The sequence below is a fragment of the Takifugu flavidus genome, chromosome 12 (genome assembly GCF_003711565.1).
Source record: "Takifugu flavidus isolate HTHZ2018 chromosome 12, ASM371156v2, whole genome shotgun sequence".
Lineage (NCBI taxonomy): Eukaryota > Metazoa > Chordata > Actinopteri > Tetraodontiformes > Tetraodontidae > Takifugu > Takifugu flavidus.
Window position 1 is genome coordinate 6,167,355 of NC_079531.1, and position 22,438 is coordinate 6,189,792.

The 22,438-nt window shown below is 45.9% G+C and overlaps 1 protein-coding gene and 3 pseudogenes across 1 annotated transcript; all 4 read right to left on the reverse strand.

The window, feature by feature from the left end:
* Positions 1-51: 51 nt before the first annotated feature.
* Positions 52-8,899, reverse strand: LOC130535218 (extracellular calcium-sensing receptor-like; annotated as a pseudogene).
* A 126-nt stretch (positions 8,900-9,025) lies between these two features.
* Positions 9,026-13,661, reverse strand: LOC130535219 (extracellular calcium-sensing receptor-like). Its single transcript, XM_057050140.1, is given in 9 exon segments — positions 9,026-9,892; positions 9,894-10,291; positions 10,363-10,590; positions 10,777-11,034; positions 11,112-11,315; positions 11,392-11,661; positions 11,805-11,891; positions 12,436-12,730; positions 12,892-13,661. Coding segments are annotated over 9 exon segments (2,673 nt in total). The 5' UTR covers positions 13,122-13,661; the 3' UTR covers positions 9,026-9,189.
* LOC130535221 (extracellular calcium-sensing receptor-like) lies at positions 13,521-17,843 on the reverse strand (annotated as a pseudogene).
* A 291-nt stretch (positions 17,844-18,134) lies between these two features.
* On the reverse strand, positions 18,135-22,354 carry LOC130534939 (extracellular calcium-sensing receptor-like; annotated as a pseudogene).
* Positions 22,355-22,438: the final 84 nt, after the last annotated feature.

Consider the following 22,438-nt stretch of genomic DNA (forward strand, 5'->3'; position numbering starts at 1 on the left):
AGTTTGTTGCTTCGTTATGAATGCATAAACAAATACACAGATAAATAAATGAAAGCTTTCCCCCCAACTTTATTTAACTAGTACTTATATTAGTAGATGACAGGGAGGTGGTTTTGAGAGACTAATACAAGAACTGCAATTTCAGTTGGTTTTAAAAGACAAATATGATGTTTCTGATGGTACAGTTAAAACACGACAGGATCATTTAAAATATATCATTTTCTAGTATCACGGTCCATGATGGCTTTCTTTGTGTTCCTTTCCGTCTCTCAGAAGTATTATATAGCATTTGGGACCAAAGAGTGCTACCAGAAGTCCAAAACTAGAAGCTAGGATAGCAAAGACTTCAACAGCATCTGCATATTTACCAGGTGAGTTGATGTAAGCAGGAACAAAGGCCACCCACACTGCACAAAAGATCAACATGCTGAAAGTGATGAGTTTGGCCTCGTTAAATTGTCGGGAAGATTCCTTGCAAAAATGCTAGTTGGAACTGAGGATGCCCAGTAACCAATGTAACCCTGAGCATACTGCAAACCAACTGTGGACCCACGACACACTCAAAAACTATCTTGTCTTTGTGGTATGTTTTTATGTGGCTTTGGTGAAGACGACAATAGCCATGCAAAGCAAATTGCTGCTTGATTGAAGTAAGGCCCAGAACTGTTCCTCTCTGCTGCACGGCACCAAACCACTTCAGAGTGGCGCCCCCTCCTGGCTTGGAGGCCCTGAAGACAGCCAGGACCACCATGGTTTTCACCAGGATGCACGAGACACAGAGCACAAAGCTGATCCCGAATGCTGCGTGTCTCAGCTGGCACATCCACAGCCTGGGACGACCAATGAACAGCAGAGAACAGAGGAAACACAGCTTAAGGGACACCAGGAGCAGGAAGCTGAGCTCGGAATTGTTGGCCCGTACTACAGGTGTACTGCGATGATGGATGAAGATGCCCAACACAACCGCGCTGATCACTGTTCCCAACAAGGAGGCGGCTGTCAGAACAGATACCCAGAGGTTCATGGTAGGAGAGGAACTCAGTTTTCTTGGGAACGCAGTGGTCCCGCTGGGGGCTGGACCAGAAGTCCTCAGGACAACTGGTGCACTCCATGGAGTCTGAAGCAAAACATGGACGCAGCTTTGAGATTAATGTGCCTAAAATAGTGTTTGAAATCAAATACCAACCTGTTGTGTTGCTGATTTCCCCCTCAGAACAAGGAAGACAGTCAAAGCAGCAGACAGGTTGTCCTTTCTTCCTGGACATGCGGGTTCCAGGAGGACAGCTTTCACTGCACACTGAGTGTGGGGGCTGCAGGAGGAAAAATCAAAATCTGATTTTTACGCATTTCTTCTAACAGATAACAGGAGCACACAAGAATAACCTTATTAGATTCAAAATTCCAGAAGATCTTGTCTTCACGGATCTGGAGTTCTTCACCTCTGGACGGTGACCTCTTGACCTCACCCACATTCTGAACCTCAGTTCTTCCATCAGGGAGCCACAGCCAGTTGAGGATGTCATAGATGGGTAGGACGTCCCCATTTTCATCAAATGATACTTGATCGCCAAACGTTGTGGTGAAATTGACATGTTGTAGATAATGCACGAACTGCAAATGCACAATACCACATCAGGCTTATTAGGTCGAATCCTAATTCTGGACCCTGTTGCTCCAATTTGAACAGCTGATGGAGGTTGACAGTAATCAGGTCTGAGGGACCACTGGGTGAATCTAAATTTCAAAGGCTCACACTAAAAGGGGAAGCGCTTGTTATTTTCCAGTGTCAGGTCTCACCTGCCAGGGCTCCAGTTTGTGAATATCCGCGCAGCTGCCTCGACTGAACGGCCCCCTCCCTGGCTCACACTGCAGCATGTCATCAAGCGCGTACGCCAAAGCGTACACAGCTTTGTAAATGTTATACTCTGTCTGAGGTTAGACACGTCCAAAAACTCATTGTCCACCTGCTGGATATTTTCATCTCCTGTGCAGGCTTCTGCTGAACCCGACGCACCAAATTACACTGGAATGAGTATTCCCAAAACTGTTGAACCTGAAAAAAGATTAAATTATATCATTTATTTTTGGAATTACCAGTTCCTCTGGGAGTTAAAATAGTAAAAATAATTACCATATCATAACTAGTGTTGTTGCTACTCTGGCCAGGCCGTATTCGTAGGAGGAAATCTCTGAGACCTGTTATTTCACCTCGACGGATGGCGATGCCCAGCGTGCCATTCAGGTATGGCATGAAGTCCGGCGTCTGAAGGACGGCCGCTCCAGTCCAAGCTTCACTTGCTAACCACTGAAGGCCTGTCACCTTCTGTCTCACCACCTGTACATATCATTATTAATACAAGAAATAGCATTCTTTAGCGTGTTCACTGCAGTTTTTTCTGTGCACATCAAACCTCGTCCATGAGATGAATCATGTGGAACTCATGTGCAAAGACCATCAGCACGCGAGCCGTTGATTCCTTTATCACGTGCACAATCCTCCTGTTTTCACTCAGATCACCGTCCCAGGGCAAAACCTCCAAGTAGGCCAGACAACCTTGCCCTGACTGGGCCAGGTCAGACTGGAACGAACGGGCCACATGGAGCCCATAATCGTCATCACTGACCAGCAGTCCCACCCAAGTCCATCCAAAGTGTTTCAGGATCTGGATCATTGCACGTACCTGAATGTGAGATCAGTCCAGACAATTGAGTGTTTTAGTTCCCACAGTTTGTAATCTGATATTAAGTAATATTTGTTTGAATTTGAGGGTGGGGAGTTTTTTTTTTTATCTCTGTAGATTCTCAGCTTGAAAGGAATATTTTACCTGGAAGCATCGCTCGGGATGGTTCTAAAAAGGACGGAAAGCGCTGACGATTGGTCAGACAGGAACAAGTAGCAAAATAGCTTACCTAAAAATAAGAAATTAATCAGCACAAGCCAAAATGTTTAAAATGTGTTTTAGAGCATTAAAGATTTCCTGAGGACTCAGCATGAACGTGAAATTGTTCTTGTATTTTCTGGACGGTGACCTCTTGACCTCACCCACATTCTGAACCTCAGTTCTTCCATTAGGGAGCCACAGCTAGTTGACGATGTCATAGATGGGTAGGACGTCCCCATTTTCATCAAATGATACTTGATCGCCAAATGTTGTGGTGAAATTGACATCACCTCCTCCTGACCACTTGCCAGCGCTAACGCTCCACTAAATCCAACCACAAGGGCTCCGCAGTTGTCATAAAGACGGTATCCCAGAGTCAGATTAGGAAGCAGGTCAGGGTTCTTGTTTATCTCCTGAACAGCGAAGGCCATGGTCATAGCGTGACGGAAGCCTAGAATGTCAAACCTGACATGCAAAATACCAAAACCATTAACAAGAACCTGGTGAAACTGTCACACTCTGCTCCAGCCCATGGACTCAGGACTTTTTCACTGCCCTGCTCACACCACACCCTCTGATCACCACACCCACTCTCAGTCACTGATCACACACCTGCTCACACTCATCAATCAGCTCACCTACCAGTATATATTCTGCAGCCTCACACTCACTCGGTGCCAGATTGTTCTCTGCAATGCAAGACCTTCCAGCGTTTACCTGCCTGTCTTCCTGGTATCAACCCTGCTTGTGTACGACCTGCCTGTTCTGCCTGACCCCCGGTAAATTACCTCTGTCTTCTGTTTTGACCACGAGCTCAGCCAGTCTCCCTGTGGTTGTTTGCCTGATTCTGCCTGCCTCGACCAAGTCCACTGCCCCGCCCTCAAACTGTTTTTTGTGTGCCAGATTGCAGTTAATAAACCTGTTAACTGATCATCAGTTCATTGCCTGTTTTGTACTGCACTTGGGTCCATACCATACCTGTCACAGTACAATCTGGCCAGTCATGGACCCAGCAGAATCTCCGTCACCACGGGATCGGTTTGAAAGAATCGAGAGTGCTCATGCTTCATGAGCAGTGGATGGAGGAGGCGGCTGCCCATGCCCGACAAGCTGCGGAGGCCCAAGCCAGGGCCATCACAGCCCTCACAGCTCAACTGCAACAGCTGACCTCCACCCTTTTCTCTCCAGAGGCCACAATCTCTGCACCAGCACCTCCACCTCCTGCTCCAGTTCCAGCGCTGCCGAGGATGATATCAGAACCCCAGGTCCCCAGGTAATCAGGGCCCCAGAGCGCTACAATGGGGATCCCAAGCTCTGTCATCCCTTCCTGACTTCCTGTTCTCTGCTCGTCTGCAGCCACACGCATTTGCCACTGAGGGAGCCAAGGTGGCATACGTCATCAGCAACCTGACAGGAAGAGCTCTCCTCTGGGGAACTGCAGAGTGGGAGAGGCAGACTCCTGCCTGTGCTTCATTCCAGGCCTTCATTCCAGGAGCTGTGCAAGGTCTTCAGGCTGGGAGCTACGGGTCCAGATGGCACTTCTGAGCTCCTCTCCATACGGCAGGGGAATCAGTCCGTGGCAGATTACTCCATCGACTTCCGGACCAAGGCTTGTCAGAGTGACTGGAACCTGGCTGCACTCCGGGATGCCTTTCTGCATGGTTTAGCAGAATATATCAAGGATGAAGTCTGTGTAAATTTTCAGTCATCCAGGTCATTGTATCCAAGGTAGTTTTCTGTCAACTGGACTGGGTTTCTTCCCTTGAAGACGTTTCGCCTTCTATCCAGAAGGCTTCTTCAGTTCTGAAATCGCTGGGGAGAGAGCTTGAAAATATATAGCCTCTGTGGACCATTTGCATGCTAATGATCTGGGTGGTCACCTGAGAGTCGTTAGCAGGGTCGTTGGTCGGGTTGTTCAGGCCAAAGCTACCTCGCTGCCCCCCCCCCCCCCCTTATGACTGCTGTATTGATCTGAAGCCTGGCACGGCACCTCCTAAGGGGCGCCTCTACTCTCTGTCTGGTCCAGAGCGGGAGGCCATGGAGAACTATATGACTCTCTGGCTGCTGGACTATATGACTCTCTGGCTGCTGGAATCATACGCCCATACTCATCCCCTGCAGGGGCAGGATTCTCTTTTGTGGACAAGAAGGACAAGACCCTGCGCCCTTGCATCGATTACCGGGGTCTCAACGACATCACTATCAAGAACCGGTACCCCCTACCACTCATTTCCTCTGCCTATGAGCTACTTCAAGGGGCCAAGATCTTCACCAAGCTTGACCTTCGTAATGCCTACCACCTCGTACGCATCAGGGAGGGGGATGAGTGGAAGACTGCCTTCAACACCCCCACTGGACATTATGAATATTTGGTGATGCCATTCGGTCTCACCAATGCCCCTGCTGTCTTCCAAGCCTTGGTGAATGATGTCCTCCGGGACATGATCAATAAATATGTGTTTGTCTACTTAGATGACATTCTTACCTTCTCCACCTGCCTTGAGGATCACATTCACCATGTCAGGACGGTGTTGCAGCGCCTCCTGGAGAATTCGCTGTTCGTCAAGGTTGAGAAATGCGAGTTCCACACCCAGTCAGTGGCCTTTCTTGGCTACATTGTGGCCGAGGGTCGCTTGGAGATGGATCCTGCTAAGGTGGAGGCGGTAAAGTCCTGGCCAGTTCCTGAGACCCGTAAGGAACTGCAGCATTTCCTGGGTTTTGCAAACTTATCGACGCTTCATCCGGAACTATAGCTCCATTGCTGCTCCCCTCACCATGTTGACCTCTCCCAAGAGTCCCTTCTGCTGGTCCCATGCTGCAGACTCTGCTTTCCAGACCCTGAAGAACCGGTTCAGCTCAGCACCCATCCTCCAGGTCCCGGACATTGAACGACAGTTCGTTGTGGAGGTGGATGCTTCCGATGTTGGAGTGGGTGCAGTCCTGTCTCAGCGAGCAGCAGGTGGCCAGAAACTCCATCCATGTGCTTTCTTCTCTCGGCGTCTTTCACCGGCCGAGAGAAATTATGACATTGGCAATCGGGAGCTTCTGGCTGTCAAGCTGGCCCTAGAGGAGTGGCGACACTGGCTTGAAGGGACTAAGCAGCCCTTCTTAGTTTGGACAGATCACAAGAACCTGGAGTACATCCGAACTGCTAAGAGACTCAACTCCCGACAGGCACGATGGGCCCTCTTCTTCACCAGGTTTCATTTCTCCCTCTCCTACAGACCCGGCTCTGCAATGTCAAACCAGAGGCATTGTCACGCAAATTTCAGAGAGAGGGGGATGAATCCATCTCTGCAGACACCATTCTACCGTCTCCTTGTGTTGTCGCATCCCTGACGTGGGAGATCGAGGAGAGGGTGAGAACCTCTACAGAGGGGAAGGCTGGTCCCAGTGCTTGCCCCCCCAGATCGCCTGTATGCCTGCAGCCCTAAGGTCAGAAGTGCTCCAGTGGGCTCATGCCTCTAGGTTTTCCTGTCATCCGGGGATCCAGAGAACCTGTGACGTCCTCCAGCAACGCTTCTGGTGGTCCACGTTAGAGGAGGACACCCGGGAATATGTCAATGCCTGCCCTACCTGCAACCAGAACAAGTCTTCACGTCAGGCCCCGTCCGGTCTTCTACAGCCACTTCCTGTGCCGCAACATCCCTGGTCACACATTTCTATAGACTTTGTCACTGGTCTGCCACCATCTGAGGGGAAGACGGCCATACTTCCAATCGTGGATCACTTCTCTAAGATGGCTCACTTCGTCCCCTTACCCAAGCTCCCATCAGCTAAAGAGACTGCCCAACTACTTCTCGACCATGTCTTTCGTCTCCATGGAATTCCTGTGGATGTGGTCTCAGACAGGGGACCCCAGTTCTCTTCTGTGTTCTGGCAGGAGTTCTGCAGATTGCTGGGAGCCACGCCGAGTCTATCATCAGGGTTCCATCCTCAATCCAATGGCCAGACTGAAAGGGTGAACCAACAGATGGAAACAGCTCTTTGGTGTACTGTGTCCCAGAACCAATCTTCCTGGTCCCAGCAGCTGTTGTGGGTGGAATATGCTCACAACACTTTGACAAGCTCTGCCACAGGCCTGTCTCCTTTCCAGTGTGCCTATGGGTATCAGCCACCCCTCTTCCCAGCCCTGGAGAAGGAGGCCTCTTGCCCTTCAGTTCAAGCCTTCCTCCATCGCTGTCATCGGACCTGGGCCCGAGCTAGAGCCTCTCTCCTAAAAACTGCTGGCCGCTACTCCTCTGCTGCCAACCGTCGTCGTTCCCAAGCTCCAGAATATCAGGTGGGCCAGAAGGTCTGGCTCTCCACCCGGGACCTTCCACTGCGGGTGGAGTCCAACAAGCTGGCTCCCAAGTTCATCGGACCGTTCCCCATCGAAGGAGTCATCAATCCTGTGGCAGTCAGGCTCAAGCTTCCCCGGTCCATGAGGGTTCACCCAACCTTCCATGTGTCCAAGGTCAAGCCTGTCCGAGAGAGCCCTCTGGTGCCTGCTGCTCCTCCACCTCCTCCTCCTCGCTTCATTGATGGGGGACTCACCTATGCTGTGCGCCGCATCATCCGCTCCTGTGTTCGTGGCAGAGGCCTTCAGTATCTCGTTGACTGGGAGGGTTATGGCCCAGAAGAAAGATCTTGGGTTCCTGCTCGTCACATTTTGGACCGACAGCTCCTCCGTGACTTTCATCGGCAGCATCCAGATCAGCCCTCTCACAGCATGGTCGGGGGGTTTCCTCGTCGAGGGGTGCGTGCTGTCGGCCCTACTGCTGCTCCAGCTCCTGAGCCAGAGGAGGATTCCCGGTCGCAGACGGGAGATCTGCAGGTGACCTTGTCCTCGTCTCAGGAATTCTAACCCGCCTTCCAGTTTCCCCCTCCTCCCGCCCTGGCTCATGGGACTTTTTGGGGACGTCGGGAGCAGTCCCTTTAGGGGGGGGGGGGGGGGGTGTTCTGTCACACTCTGCTCCAGCCCATGGACTCAGTACTTTTCCACTGCCCTGCTCACACCACACCCTCTGATCACCACACCCACTCTCAGTCACTGATCACACACCTGCTCTCACTCATCAATCAGCTCACCTACCAGTATATATTCTCCAGCCTCACACTCACTCGGTGCCAGATTGTTCTCTGCAATGCAAGACCTTCCAGTGTTTACCTGCCTGTCTTCCCGGTATTGACCCTGCCTGTGTACGACCTGCCTGTTCTGCCTGACCCCTGGTAAATTACCTCTGTCTTCTGTTTTGACCACGAGCTCAGCCAGTCTCCCTGTGGATTGTTTGCCTGATTCTGCCTGCCTCCTGGTTACTGAACTTTTGCCTGCCTCGACCAAGTGCACTGCCCCGCCCTTGAACTGTTTTTTGTGTGCCAGATTGCAGTTAATAAACCTGTTAACTGATCATCAGTTCATTGCCTGTTTTGTACTGCACTTGGGTCCATACCATACCCGTCACAGAAACTGGCTAGTTACATCCTTTAAGGATGGATTCACCCATCACAAGCATTTAATTGACATTTTTCTCCCAGGACCAATCTGAGCTTGAATCATTGTTTGTGGTGTGTATGAAACTTACCCAGTGCAGACAGGCTGATGTGGTTCAGATGTAAATGTCCACTTGGGGAAAAACAGAGCTGTAATGAACTTGAAACAGCCCTCCTAGAAGCACATCGCCCGGTTCGTGCATCTCATTAAACTGAAATTTCCTCCATAGCTTGCAAGTCGGAGCATTGAAGGAGGTGGAAGAGGAGACAAACAATGTGATGAGGGTGAAGAAGAGGCCCAATGTGCCAGTGATGTCAGCCATCACTCTTCCTCCTTCCTCCACCTCAGCTTCTTCATCTGTACTGCATATTTTATATGCAGAGTTGTGTCTTCACCATGTCTGATGACACCACCCATCAAGGTGTGACCGATGACGTCAGATTCGTTTCACTTCATACATGTTACTTTTGTCATCTAGACCTTGTTTAAGGTTATGCAAGATTTGGATAGTTCATAGGATTGGTAAATATATTGTCTGCATTTCCCTTCCAGATTTTCTTTTATCTAATCTAATTTTAAGTATTAATAATGCCAGGAAATCCATCAAAACTTGCAGAATGTGAGTTTGTTACTCCTTTATGAATATATCAACAATACACAGATATAAATGAAAGCTTTTCCCCCAACTTTATTTAACTAGTACTTATATTAGTAGATGACAGGGAGGTGGTTTTGAGAGACTAATACAAGAACTGCAATTTCAGTTGGTTTTAAATGACAAATATGATGTTTCTGATGGTACAGCTAAAACACGACAGGATCATTTAAAATATATCATTTTCTAGTATCACGGTCCATGATGGCTTTCTTTGTGTTCCTTTCCGGTCTCAGAAGTATTATATAGCATTTGGGACCAAAGAGTGCTACCAGAAGTCCAAAACTAGAAGCTAGGATAGCAAAGACTTCAACAGCATCTGCATATTTACCAGGAGAGTTGATGTAAGCAGGAACAAAGGCCACCCACACTGCACAAAAGATCAACATGCTGAAAGTGATGAGTTTGGCCTCATTGAAGTTGTCGGGAAGATTCCGTGCAAGAAATGCTAACAGGAAACTGAGGATGGCCAGTAAACCGATGTAACTGAGCAATACAGCGAAACCAACTGTGGACCCAACGACACACTCAAAAACGATCTTGTCTTTGTGGTACTGAATGTTTTTATGTGGCTTTGGTGAAGACGACAATAGCCAGGCAAAGCAGATTGCTGCCTGGATTGAAGTAAGGCCCAGAACTGTTCCTCTCTGCTGCACGGCACCAAACCACTTCAGAATGTCGCCCCCTCCTGGCTTGGAGGCCCTGAAGACAGCCAGGACCACCATGGTTTTCACCAGGATGCACGAGACACAGAGCACAAAGCTGATCCCGAATGCTGCGTGTCTCAGCTGGCACGTCCACAGCCTGGGACGACCGATGAACAGCAGAGAACAGAGGAAACACAGCTTAAGGGACACCAGGAGCAGGAAGCTGAGCTCGGAAATTGGCCCGTACTACAGGTGTACTGCGATGATGGATGAAGATGCCCAACACAACTGCGCTGATCACTGTTCCCAACAAGGAGGCGGCTGTCAGACAGATACCCAGAGGTTCATGGTAGGAGAGGAACTCAGTTTTCTTGGGAACGCAGTGGTCCCGCTGGGGGCTGGACCAGAAGTCCTCAGGACAACTGGTGCACTCCATGGAGTCTGAAGCAAAACATGGACGCAGCTTTGAGATTAATGTGCCCAAAATAGTGTTTGAAATCAAACACCAACCTGTTGTGTTGCTGATTTTCCCCTCAGAACAAAGAAGACAGTCAAAGCAGCAGACAGGTTGTCCTTTCTTCCTGGACATGCGGGTTCCAGGAGGACAGCTTTCACTGCACACTGAGTGTGGGGGCTGCAGGAGGAAAAATCAGCATTTGATTTTTACTAATTTTCTAACAGATAACAGGAGCACACAAGAATAACCTTATTAGATTCAAAGTTCCAGAAGATCTTGTCTTCATGGATCTGGAGTTCTTCACCTCTGGACGGTGACCTCTTGACCTCACCCACATTCTGAACCTCAGTTCTTCCATTAGGGAGCCACTGCCAGTTGACGATGTCATAGATGGGTAGGACGTCCCCATTTTCATCAAATGATACTTGATCGCCAAACGTTGTGGTGAAATTGACATGTTGTAGATAATGCACGAACTGCAAATGCACAATACCACATCAGGCTTATTAGGTCGAATCCTAATTCTGGACCCTGTTGCTCCAATTTGAACAGCTGATGGAGGTTGACAGTAATCAGGTCTGAGGGACCACTGGGTGAATCTAAATTTCAAAGGCTCACACTAAAAGGGGAAGCGCTTGTTATTTTCCAGTGTCAGGTCTCACCTGCCAGGGCTCCAGTTTGTGAATATCCGCGCAGCTGCCTCCACTGAACGGCCCCCTCCCTGGCTCACACTGCAGCATGTCATCAAGCGCGTGCGCCAAAGCGTACACAGCTTTGTAAATGTTATACTCTGGTCTGAGGTTAGACATGTCCAAAAACTCAGTGTCCACCTGCTGGATATTTTCATCTCCTGTGCAGGCTTCTGCTGAACCTGACGCACCAAATTTACACTGGAATGAGTATTCCCAAAACTTTTGAACCTGAAAAAGATTAAATTATATCATTTATTTTTGGAATTACCAGTTCCTCTGGGAGTTAAAATGGTAAGAAATATTACCATATCATAGCTAGTGTTGTTGCTACTCTGGCCAGGCCGTATTCGTAGGAGGAAATCTCTGAGACCTGTTATTTCACCTCGACGAATGGCGATGCCCAGCGTGCCATTCAGGTACGGCATGAAGTCCGGCGTCTGGAGGAAGGTCGTTCCAGTCCAAGCTTCACTTGCTAACCACTGTAGGCCTGTCACCTTCTGTCTCACCACCTGTACATATCATTATTAATACCAGAAATAGCATTCTTTAGCGTGTTCACTGCAGTTTTTTCTGTGCACATCAAACCTCCTCCATGAGATTAATCATGTGGGACTCGTGTGCAAAGACCATCAGCACTCGAGCCGTTGATTCCTTTATCACGTGCACAATCCTCCTGTTTTCACTCAGATCATTTTCCCAGGGCAAAACCTCCAAGTAGGCCAGACAACCTTGCCCTGACTGGGCCAGGTCAGACTGGAACGAACGGGCCACATGGAGCCCATAATCGTCATCACTGACCAGCAGTCCCACCCAAGTCCATCCAAAGTGTTTCAGGATCTGGATCATTGCACGTACCTGAATGTGGGATCAGTCCAGAAAATTGAGTGTTTTAGTTACCACAGTTTGTAATCTGATACTAAGTAATATATGTTTGATTTTGAGGGTGGATAGTCTTTTTTTTATCTCTGTAGATTCTCAGCTTGAAAGGAATATTTTACCTGGAAAGCATCGCTCGGGATGGTTCTAAAAAAGGACGGAAAGCGCTGACGATTGGTCAGACAGGAACATGTAGCAAAAAAACTCACCTAAAAATAAGAAATTAATCAGCACAAGCCCAAATGTTTAAAATGTGTTTTAGAGCATTAAAGATTTCCTGAGGACTCAGCATGAACATGAAATTGGTCTTGTATTTTAACAGAGTTAAATTTCTAAGAGAGATCGCCATTTTAAAAACACAGAAAGAAGAAAAGAAAACAAAACACATTTGAATGTTTAATTGCAAAAATCCAAAAAATTTAAATCTCAGCGCACTTAGATTTTCTCCAAAGATTAGCTGTCTGCTGTGTGTACTCTGATCCAAAGCGTGAGGATCACTTTCACATTAAATTTTAACTAAGATTTACGTTCATTTTGCAGTTTTTGTTGGGTAAAAAATACTTTTTCATTTGAAAAAGGGTTAATTTATGAACTTGATCAAATAATTTAATAATTATTGATATGTCTTAGCAGATGATATCCATTTCTCTACATAACCAATCACATTTCTTCCAGTGTTTTAAACATTATTCAAATGATAAAAGTTTATAATTCACATACAAAACACAAAATTTAGTTCCGCCAGTCACTGACCATAGGTTTTCTGTACAAGCCTAACACACTGGCAGAAGCAATAGTGAACGTAGAGAGTGAATCACCCACGATCCCCAGGACCGGTGGGCTCCCAGCACAGCCTCCCTGAAGAGCAATCACCTCCTCCTGACCACTTGCCAGCGCTAACGCTCCACTGAATCCAACCACAAGAGCTCTGCAGTTGTCATAAAGACGGTATCCCAGAGTCAGATTAGGAAGCAGGTCAGGGTTCTTGTTTATCTCCTGAACAGCGAAGGCCATGGTCATAGCGTGACGGAAGCCTAGAATGTCAAATCTGACATGCAAAATACCAAAACCATTAACAAGAACCTGGTGAAACTGGCTACAGATACACCCTTTATGGATGGATTCACCCATCACAAGCATTTAATTGACATTTTTCTTCCAGGACCAATCTGAGCTTGAATCATTGTTTGTGGTGTGTATGAAACTTACCCAGTGCAGACAGGCTGATGTGGTTCAGATGTAAACGTCCACTCAGGAAAAACAGAGCTGTAATGAACTTCAAACAGCCCGCCTAGAAACACATCGCCCGGTTCGTGCATCTCATTAAACTGAAATTTCCTCCATAGCTTGCAAGTCGGAGCATTGAAGGAGGTGGAAGAGGAGACAAACAATGTGATGAGGGTGAAGAAGAGGCCCAATGTGCCAGTGATGTCAGCCATCACTCTTCCTCCTTCCTCCACCTCAGCTTCTCTTCATCTCTACTGCATATTTTATATGCAGAGTTGTGTCCATGTCTGATGACACCACCCATAAGGTGTGACCGATGACGTCAGATTTGTTTCACTTCAGACATGTTACTTTTGTCATCTAGACCTTGTTTAATTTAAGGTTATGCAAGATTTGGATAGTTCATAGGATTGGTAAATATAATGTCTGCATTTCCCTTCCTGATTTTCTTTTATCTAATCTAATCTAATCTAATCTAATCTAATCTAATCTAATCTAATCTAATCTAATCTAATCTAATTTAGTATTAATAATGCCAGGAAATCCATCAAAACTTGCAGAATGTGAGTTTGTTACTCCTTTATGAATATATCAACAAATACACAGCTAAATAAATGAAAGCTTTTCCCCCAACTTTATTAACTAGTACTTATATTAGTAGATGACAGGGAGGTGGTTTTGAGAGACTAATACAAGAACTGCAATTTCAGTTGGTTTTAAATGACAAATATGATGTTTCTTATGGTACAGCTAAAACACGACAGGATCATTTAAAATATATCATTTTCTAGTATCACGGTCCATGATGGCTTTCTTTGTGTTCCTTTCCGGTCTCAGAAGTATTATATAGCATTTGGGACCAAAGAGTGCTACCAGAAGTCCAAAACTAGAAGCTAGGATAGCAAAGACTTCAACAGCATCTGCATATTTACCAGGAGAGTTGATGTAAGCAGGAACAAAGGCCACCCACACTGCACAAAAGATCAACATGCTGAAAGTGATGAGTTTGGCCTCGTTAAAATTGTCTGGGAGATTCCTTGCCAAAAAGGCTAGTTGGAAGCTAAGCACAGCTAGTAATCCAATATAACCCATTAATACTGAAAACCAATCGGAGACCCGACAACACACTCATACACTATCTTGTAGTTGTAGTATTGAGTGTTTTTATGTGGTTCTGGTGAATAAGAAACGAGCCATGCTGTGCAAATTGCTGCTTGAACAGATGTGAGACCCAGAACTGTTCCTCTCTGCTGCACGGCACCAAACCACTTCAGAGTGGCGCCCCCTCCTGGCCTGGAGGCCCTGAAGACAGCCAGGACCACCATGGTTTTCACCAGGATGCACGAGACACAGAGCACAAAGCTGATCCCGAATGCTGCGTGTCTCAGCTGGCACGTCCACAGCCTGGGACGACCGATGAACAGCAGAGAACAGAGGAAACACAGCTTAAGGGACACCAGGAGCAGGAAGCTGAGCTCGGATTGTTGGCCCGTACTACAGGTGTACTGCGATGATGGATGAAGATGCCCAACACAACCGCGCTGATCACTGTTCCCAACAAGGAGGCGGCTGTCAGACAGATACCCAGAGGTTCATGGTAGGAGAGGAACTCAGTTTTCTTGGGAACGCAGTGGTCCCGCTGGGGGCTGGACCAGAAGTCCTCAGGACAACTGGTGCACTCCATGGAGTCTGAAGCAAAACATGGACGCAGCTTTGAGATCAATGTGCCCAAAATAGTGTTTGAAATCAAACACCAACCTGTTGTGTTGCTGATTTCCCCCTCAGAACAAGGAAGACAGTCAAAGCAGCAGACAGGTTGTCCTTTCTTCCTGGACATGCGGGTTCCAGGAGGACAGCTTTCACTGCACACTGATGTGGGGGCTGCAGGAGGAAAAATCAGCATTTGATTTTTACTAATTTCTTCTAACAGATAACAGGAGCACACAAGAATAACCTTATTAGATTCAAAGTTCCAGAAGATCTTGTCTTCATGGATCTGGAGTTCTTCACCTCTGGACGGTGACCTCTTGACCTCACCCACATTCTGAACCTCAGTTCTTCCATTAGGGAGCCACTGCCAGTTGACGATGTCATAGATGGGTAGGACGTCCCCATTTTCATCAAATGATACTTGATCGCCAAACGTTGTGGTGAAATTGACATGTTGTAGATAATGCACGAACTGCAAATGCACAATACCACATCAGGCTTATTAGGTCGAATCCTAATTCTGGACCCTGTTGCTCCAATTTGAACAGCTGATGGAGGTTGACAGTAATCAGGTCTGAGGGACCACTGGGTGAATCTAAATTTCAAAGGCTCACACTAAAGGGGAAGCGCTTGTTATTTTCCAGTGTCAGGTCTCACCTGCCAGGGCTCCAGTTTGTGAATATCCGCGCAGCTGCCTCCACTGAACGGCCCCCTCCCTGGCTCACACTGCAGCATGTCATCAAGCGCGTGCGCCAAAGCATACACAGCTTTGTAAATGTTATACTCTGGTCTGAGGTTAGACATGTCCAAAAACTCAGCGTCCACCTGCTGGATATTTTCATCTCCTGTGCAGGCTTCTGCTGAACCTGACGCACCAAATTTACACTGGAATGAGTATTCCCAAAACTGTTGAACCTGAAAAAAGATTAAATTATATCATTTATTTTTGGAATTACCAGTTCCTCTGGGAGTTAAAATAGTAAGAAATATTACCATATATAACTAGTGTTGTTGCTACTCTGGCCAGGCCGTATTCGTAGGAGGAAATCTCTGAGACCTGTTATTTCACCTCGACGGATGGCGATGCCCAGCGTGCCATTCAGGTACGGCATGAAGTCCGGCGTCTGGAGGAGGGTCGTTCCAGTCCAAGCTTCACTTGCTAACCACTGTAGGCCTGTCACCTTCTGTCTCACCACCTGTACATATCATTATTAATACCAGAAATAGCATTCTTTAGCGTGTTCACTGCAGTTTTTTCTGTGCACATCAAACCTCCTCCATGAGATTAATCATGTGGGACTCGTGTGCAAACACCATCAGCACGTGAGCCGTTGATTCCTTTATCACGTGCACAATCCTCCTGTTTTCACTCAGATCACCGTCCCAGGGCAAAACCTCCAAGTAGGCCAGACAACCTTGCCCTGACTGGGCCAGGTCAGACTGGAACGAACGGGCCACATGGAGCCCATAATCGTCATCACTGACCAGCAGTCCCACCCAAGTCCATCCAAAGTGTTTCAGGATCTGGATCATTGCACGTACCTGAATGGGGGATCAGTCCAGACAATTGAGTGTTTTAGTTCCCACAGTTTGTAATCTGATACTAAGTAATATTTGTTTGAATTTGAGGGTGGGGAGTTTTTTTTTTTATCTCTGTAGATTCTCAGCTTGAAAGGAATATTTTACCTGGAAAGCATCGCTCGGGATGGTTCTAAAGAAGGACGGAAAACGCTGACGATTGGTCAGACAGGAACAAGTAGCAAAATAGCTTACCTAAAAATAAGAAATTAATCAGTACAAGTCCAAATGTTTAAAATGTGTTTTAGAGCACTAAAGATTTTCGGAGGACTCAGCATGAACATGAAATTGTTCTTATATTTTAACAGATTAACTGTAAGAGAGATCGACATTTTAAAAACAGAAAAGAAGAAAGAAACAAAACACATTTGAATGTTTAATTGCAACAAAAACAAAAGTTTGAAATCTCAGTGCACTTGGATTTTCTCCAAAGATTAGCTGTCTGCGTCTGTACTCTGATCTGAAGCATGAGTATCACTTTTACACTAAATTTAAGTAAGATTTAAGTTCTTTTTGCAGTTTTTGTTGGTAAAAAAACTTTTTCATTTGAAAAAGGTTAATTTATGAAATTGATCAAATTATTGTAATAATTATTTATATGCCTTCAGCAGATGACATCCACTTCTCTACATAACCATTCGCATTTCTTCCAGTGTTTTACAATATTATTCAAAAGATGAAAGTTTATAATTCACATACAAAACACAAACTTTAGTGCCACCAATCACTGACCATAGGTATTTTGTACAAGCCTAACACACTGGCAGAAGCAATAGTGAACGTAGAGAGTGAATCACCCACGATCCCCAGGACCGGTGGGCTCCCAGCACAGTCTCCCTGAAGAGCAAACGCCTCCTCCTGACCACTTGCCAGCGCTAACGCTCCACTGAATCCAACCACAAGAGCTCCGCAGTTGTCATAAAGACGGTATCCCAGAGTCAGATTAGGAAGCAGGTCAGGGTTCTTGTTTATCTCCTGAACAGCGAAGGCCATGGTCATAGCGTGACGGAAGCCTAGAATGTCAAACCTGACATGCAAAATACCAAAACCATTAACAAGAACCTGGTGAAACTGGCTCCAGATACACCCTTTATGTATGGATTCACCCATCACAAACATTTAATTGACATTTTTCTTCCAGGACCAATCTGAGCTTGAATCATTGTTTGTGGTGTGTATGAAACTTACCCAGTGCAGACAGGCTGATGTGGTTCAGATGTAAACGTCCACTCGGGGAAAACAGAGCTGTAATGAACTTGAAACAGCCCGCCTAGAAGCACATCGCCCGGTTCGTGCATCTCATTAAACTGAAATTTCCTCCATAGCTTGCAAGTCGGAGCATTGAAGGAGGTGGAAGAGGAGACAAACAATGTGATGAGGGTGAAGAAGAGGCCCAATGTGCCAGTGATGTCAGCCATCACTCTTCCTCCTTCCTCCACCTCAGCTTCTCTTCATCTCTACTGCATATTTTATATGCAGAGTTGTGTCCATGTCTGATGACACCACCCATCAAGGTGTGACCTATGACGTCAGATTCATTCACTTCATACATGTTACTTTTGTCATCTAGACCTTATTTAATTCGAGGTTATGCAAGATTTGGATAGTTCATAGGATTGGTAAATATAATGTCTGCATTTCCCTTCCTTATTTGATTTGATTTAATCTAATCTAATTTTAATAAGTATAATATAGGAAATCCATCAAAACTTGTAGATTATGAGTTTGTTGCTTCGTTATGAATGCATAAACAAATACACAGATAAATAAATAAAAGCTTTTCCCCCAACTTTATTTAACTAGTACTTATATTAGTACATGACAGGGAGGTGGTTTTGAGAGACTAATACAAGAACTGCAATTTCAGTTGGTTTTAAATGACAAATATGATGTTTCTGATGGGTACACTAAAACACGACAGGATCTTTTAAAATATATCATTTTCTAGTATCACGGTCCATGATGGCTTTCTTTGTGTTCCTTTCCGGTCTCAGAAGTATTATATAGCATTTGGGACCAAAGAGTGCTACCAGAAGTCCAAAACTAGAAGCTAGGATAGCAAAGACTTCAACAGCATCTGCATATTTACCAGGCGAGTTGATGTAAGCGGGAACAAAGGCCACCCACACTGCACAAAAGATCAACATGCTGAAAGTGATGAGTTTGGCCTCGTTAAAATTGTCTGGGAGATTTCTTGCCAAAAAGGCTAGTTGGAAGCTAAGCACAGCCAGTAATCCAATATAACCCATTAATACTGCAAACCCAATCGGAGACCCGACAACACACTCATACACTATCTTGTAGTTGTAGTATTGAGTGTTTTTATGTGGTTCTGGTGAATAAGAAACAAGCCATGCTGTGCAAATTGCTGCTTGAACAAATGTGAGACCCAGAACTGTTCCTCTCTGCTGCACGGCACCAAACCACTTCAGAGTGGCGCCCCCTCCTGGCTTGGAGGCCCTGAAGACAGCCAGGACCACCATGGTTTTCACCAGGATGCACGAGACACAGAGCACAAAGCTGATCCCGAATGCTGCGTGTCTCAGCTGGCACGTCCACAGCCTGGGACGACAATGAACAGCAGAGAACAGAGGAAACACAGCTTAAGGGACACCAAGATCTGATAACTGAGCTCTGAATTGTTGGCCCGTACTACAGGTGTACTGCGATGATGGATGAAGATGCCCAACACAACCGCGCTGATCACTGTTCCCAACAAGGAGGCGGCTGTCAGACAGATACCCAGAGGTTCATGGTAGGAGAGGAACTCAGTTTTCTTGGGAACGCAGTGGTCCCGCTGGGGGCTGGACCAGAAGTCCTCAGGACAACTGGTGCACTCCATGGAGTCTGAAGCAAAACATGGACGCAGCTTTGAGATTAATGTGCCTAAAATAGTGTTTGAAATCAAACACCAACCTGTTGTGTTGCTGATTTCCCCCTCAGAACAAGGAAGACAGTCAAAGCAGCAGACAGGTTGTCCTTTCTTCCTGGACATGCGGGTTCCAGGAGGACAGCTTTCACTGCACACTGACTGTGGGGGCTGCAGGAGGAAAAATCAGCATCTGATTTTCATGCATTTTTTCTAACAGATAACAGGAGCACACAAGAATAACCTTATTAGATTCAAAGTTCCAGAAGATCTTGTCTTCATGGATCTGGAGTTCTTCACCTCTGGACAGTGACCTCTTGACCTCACCCACATTCTGAACCTCAGTTCTTCCATTAGGGAGCCACTGCCAGTTGACGATGTCATAGATGGGTAGGACGTCCCCATTTTCATCAAATGATACTTGATCGCCAAACGTTGTGGTGAAATTGACATGTTGTAGATAATGCACGAACTGCAAATGCACAATACCACATCAGGCTTATTAGGTCGAATCCTAATTCTGGACCCTGTTGCTCCAATTTGAACAGCTGATGGAGGTTGACAGTAATCAGGTCTGAGGGACCACTGGGTGAATCTAAATTTCAAAGGCTCACACTAAAAGGGGAAGCGCTTGTTATTTTCCAGTGTCAGGTCTCACCTGCCAGGGCTCCAGTTTGTGAATATCCGCGCAGCTGCCTCCACTGAACGGCCCCCTCCCTGGCTCACACTGCAGCATGTCATCAAGCGCGTACGCCAAAGCGTACACAGCTTTGTAAATGTTATACTCTGGTCTGAGGTTAGACACGTCCAAAAACTCAGCGTCCACCTGCTGGATATTTTCATCTCCTGTGCAGGCTTCTGCTGAACCCGACGCACCAAATTTACACTGGAATGAGTATTCCCAAAACTGTTGAACCTGAAAAAAGATTAAATTATATCATTTATTTTTGGAATTACCAGTTCCTCTGGGAGTTAAAATAGTAAGAAATATTACCATATTATAACTAGTGTTGTTGCTACTCTGGCCAGGCCGTATTCGTAGGAGGAAATCTCTGAGACCTGTTATTTCACCTCGACGGATGGCGATGCCCAGCGTGCCATTCAGGTACGGCATGAAGTCCGGCGTCTGGAGGAGGGTCGTTCCAGTCCAAGCTTCACTTGCTAACCACTGTAGGCCTGTCACCTTCTGTCTCACCACCTGTACATATCATTATTAATACCAGAAATAGCATTCTTTAGCGTGTTCACTGCAGTTTTTTCTGTGCACATCAAACCTCCTCCATGAGATTAATCATGTGGGACTCGTGTGCAAACACCATCAGCACGAGCCGTTGATTCCTTTATCACGTGCACAATCCTCCTGTTTTCACTCAGATCATTTTCCCAGGGCAAAACCTCCAAGTAGGCCAGACAACCTTGCCCTGACTGGGCCAGGTCAGACTGGAACGAACGGGCCACATGGAGCCCATAATCGTCATCACTGACCAGCAGTCCCACCCAAGTCCATCCAAAGTGTTTCAGGATCTGGATCAGTGCACGTACCTGAATGTGGGATCAGTCCAGACAATTGAGTGTTTTAGTTACCACAGTTTGTAGTCTGATACTAAGTAATATTTGTTTGAATTTGAGGGTGGGGAGTTTTTTTTTTTTTATCTCTGTAGATTCTCAGCTTGAAAGGAATATTTTACCTGGAAAGCATCGCTCGGGATGGTTCTAAAAAAGGACGGAAAGCGCTGACGATTGGTCAGACAGGAACAGTAGCAAAATAGCTACCTAAAATAAGAAATTAATCAGCACAAGCCAAATGTTTAAAATGTGTTTTAGAGCATTAGAGATTTCCTGAGGACTCAGCATGAACATGAAATTGTTCTTATATTTTAACAGATGTAACTGAGTAAGAGAGATCGACATTTTTAAAAACAGAGAAGAAAAAGACATTTGAATGTTTAAACAAAAATTTTAAATCTCAGTGCACTTAGATTTTCTCCAAAGATTAGCTGTCTGCGTCTGTACTCTGATCCGAAGCGTGAGGATCACTTTTACACTAAATTTTAACTAAGATTTAAGTTCTTTTTGCAGTTTTTGTTGGGTAAAAAAACTTTTTCATTTGAAAAAGGGTTAATTTATGAACTTGATCAAATTATTGTAATAATTATTTATATGTCTTTAGCAGATGATATCCATTTCTCTACATAACCAATCACATTTCTTCCAGTGTTTTACAACATTATTCAAATGATAAAAGTTTATAATTCACATACAAAACACAAAATTTAGTTCCGCCAGTCACTGACCATAGGTTTTCTGTACAAGCCTAACACACTGGCAGAAGCAATAGTGAACGTAGAGTATGAATCACCCACGATCCCCAGGACCGGTGGGCTCCCAGCACAGCCTCCCTGAAGAGCAATCACCTCCTCCTGACCACTTGCCAGCGCTAACGCTCCACTGAATCCAACCACAAGAGCTCTGCAGTTGTCATAAAGACGGTATCCCAGAGTCAGATTAGGAAGCAGGTCAGGGTTCTTGTTTATCTCCTGAACAGCGAAGGCCATGGTCATAGCGCGACGGAAGCCTAGAATGTCAAACCTGACATGCAAAATACCAAAACCATTAACAAGAACCTGGTGAAACTGGCTCCAGATACACCCTTTATGGATGGATTCACCCATCACAAGCATTTAATTGACATTTTTCTCCCAGGACCAATCTGAGCTTGAATCATTGTTTGTGGTGTGTATGAAACTTACCCAGTGCAGACAGGCTGATGTGGTTCAGATGTAAACGTCCACTCGGGGAAAACAGAGCTGTAATGAACTTGAAACAGCCCACCTAGAAGCACATCGCCCGGTTCGTGCATCTCATTAAACTGAAATTTCCTCCATAGCTTGCAAGTCGGAGCATTGAAGGAGGTGGAAGAGGAGACAAACAATGTGTGAGGGTGAAGAAGAGGCCCAATGTGCCAGTGATGTCAGCCATCACTCTTCCTCCTTCCTCCACCTCAGCTTCTCTTCATCTCTACTGCATATTTTATATGCAGAGTTGTGTCCATGTCTGATGACACCACCCATCAAGGTGTGACCTATGACGTCAGATTCGTTCACTTCATACATGTTACTTTTGTCATCTAGACCTTGTTTAATTTGAGGTCATGCAAGATTTGGATAGTTCATATGATTGGTAAATATAATGTCTGCATTTCCCTTCCTGATTTTCTTTTATCTAATTCTAATTTCTAATCTAATCTAATCTAATCTAATCTAATCTAATTTTAAGTATTAATAATGCCAGGAAATCCATCAAACTTGTAGAATATGAGTTTGTTGCTCGTTATGAATATATCAACAAATACACAGATAAATAAATGAAAGC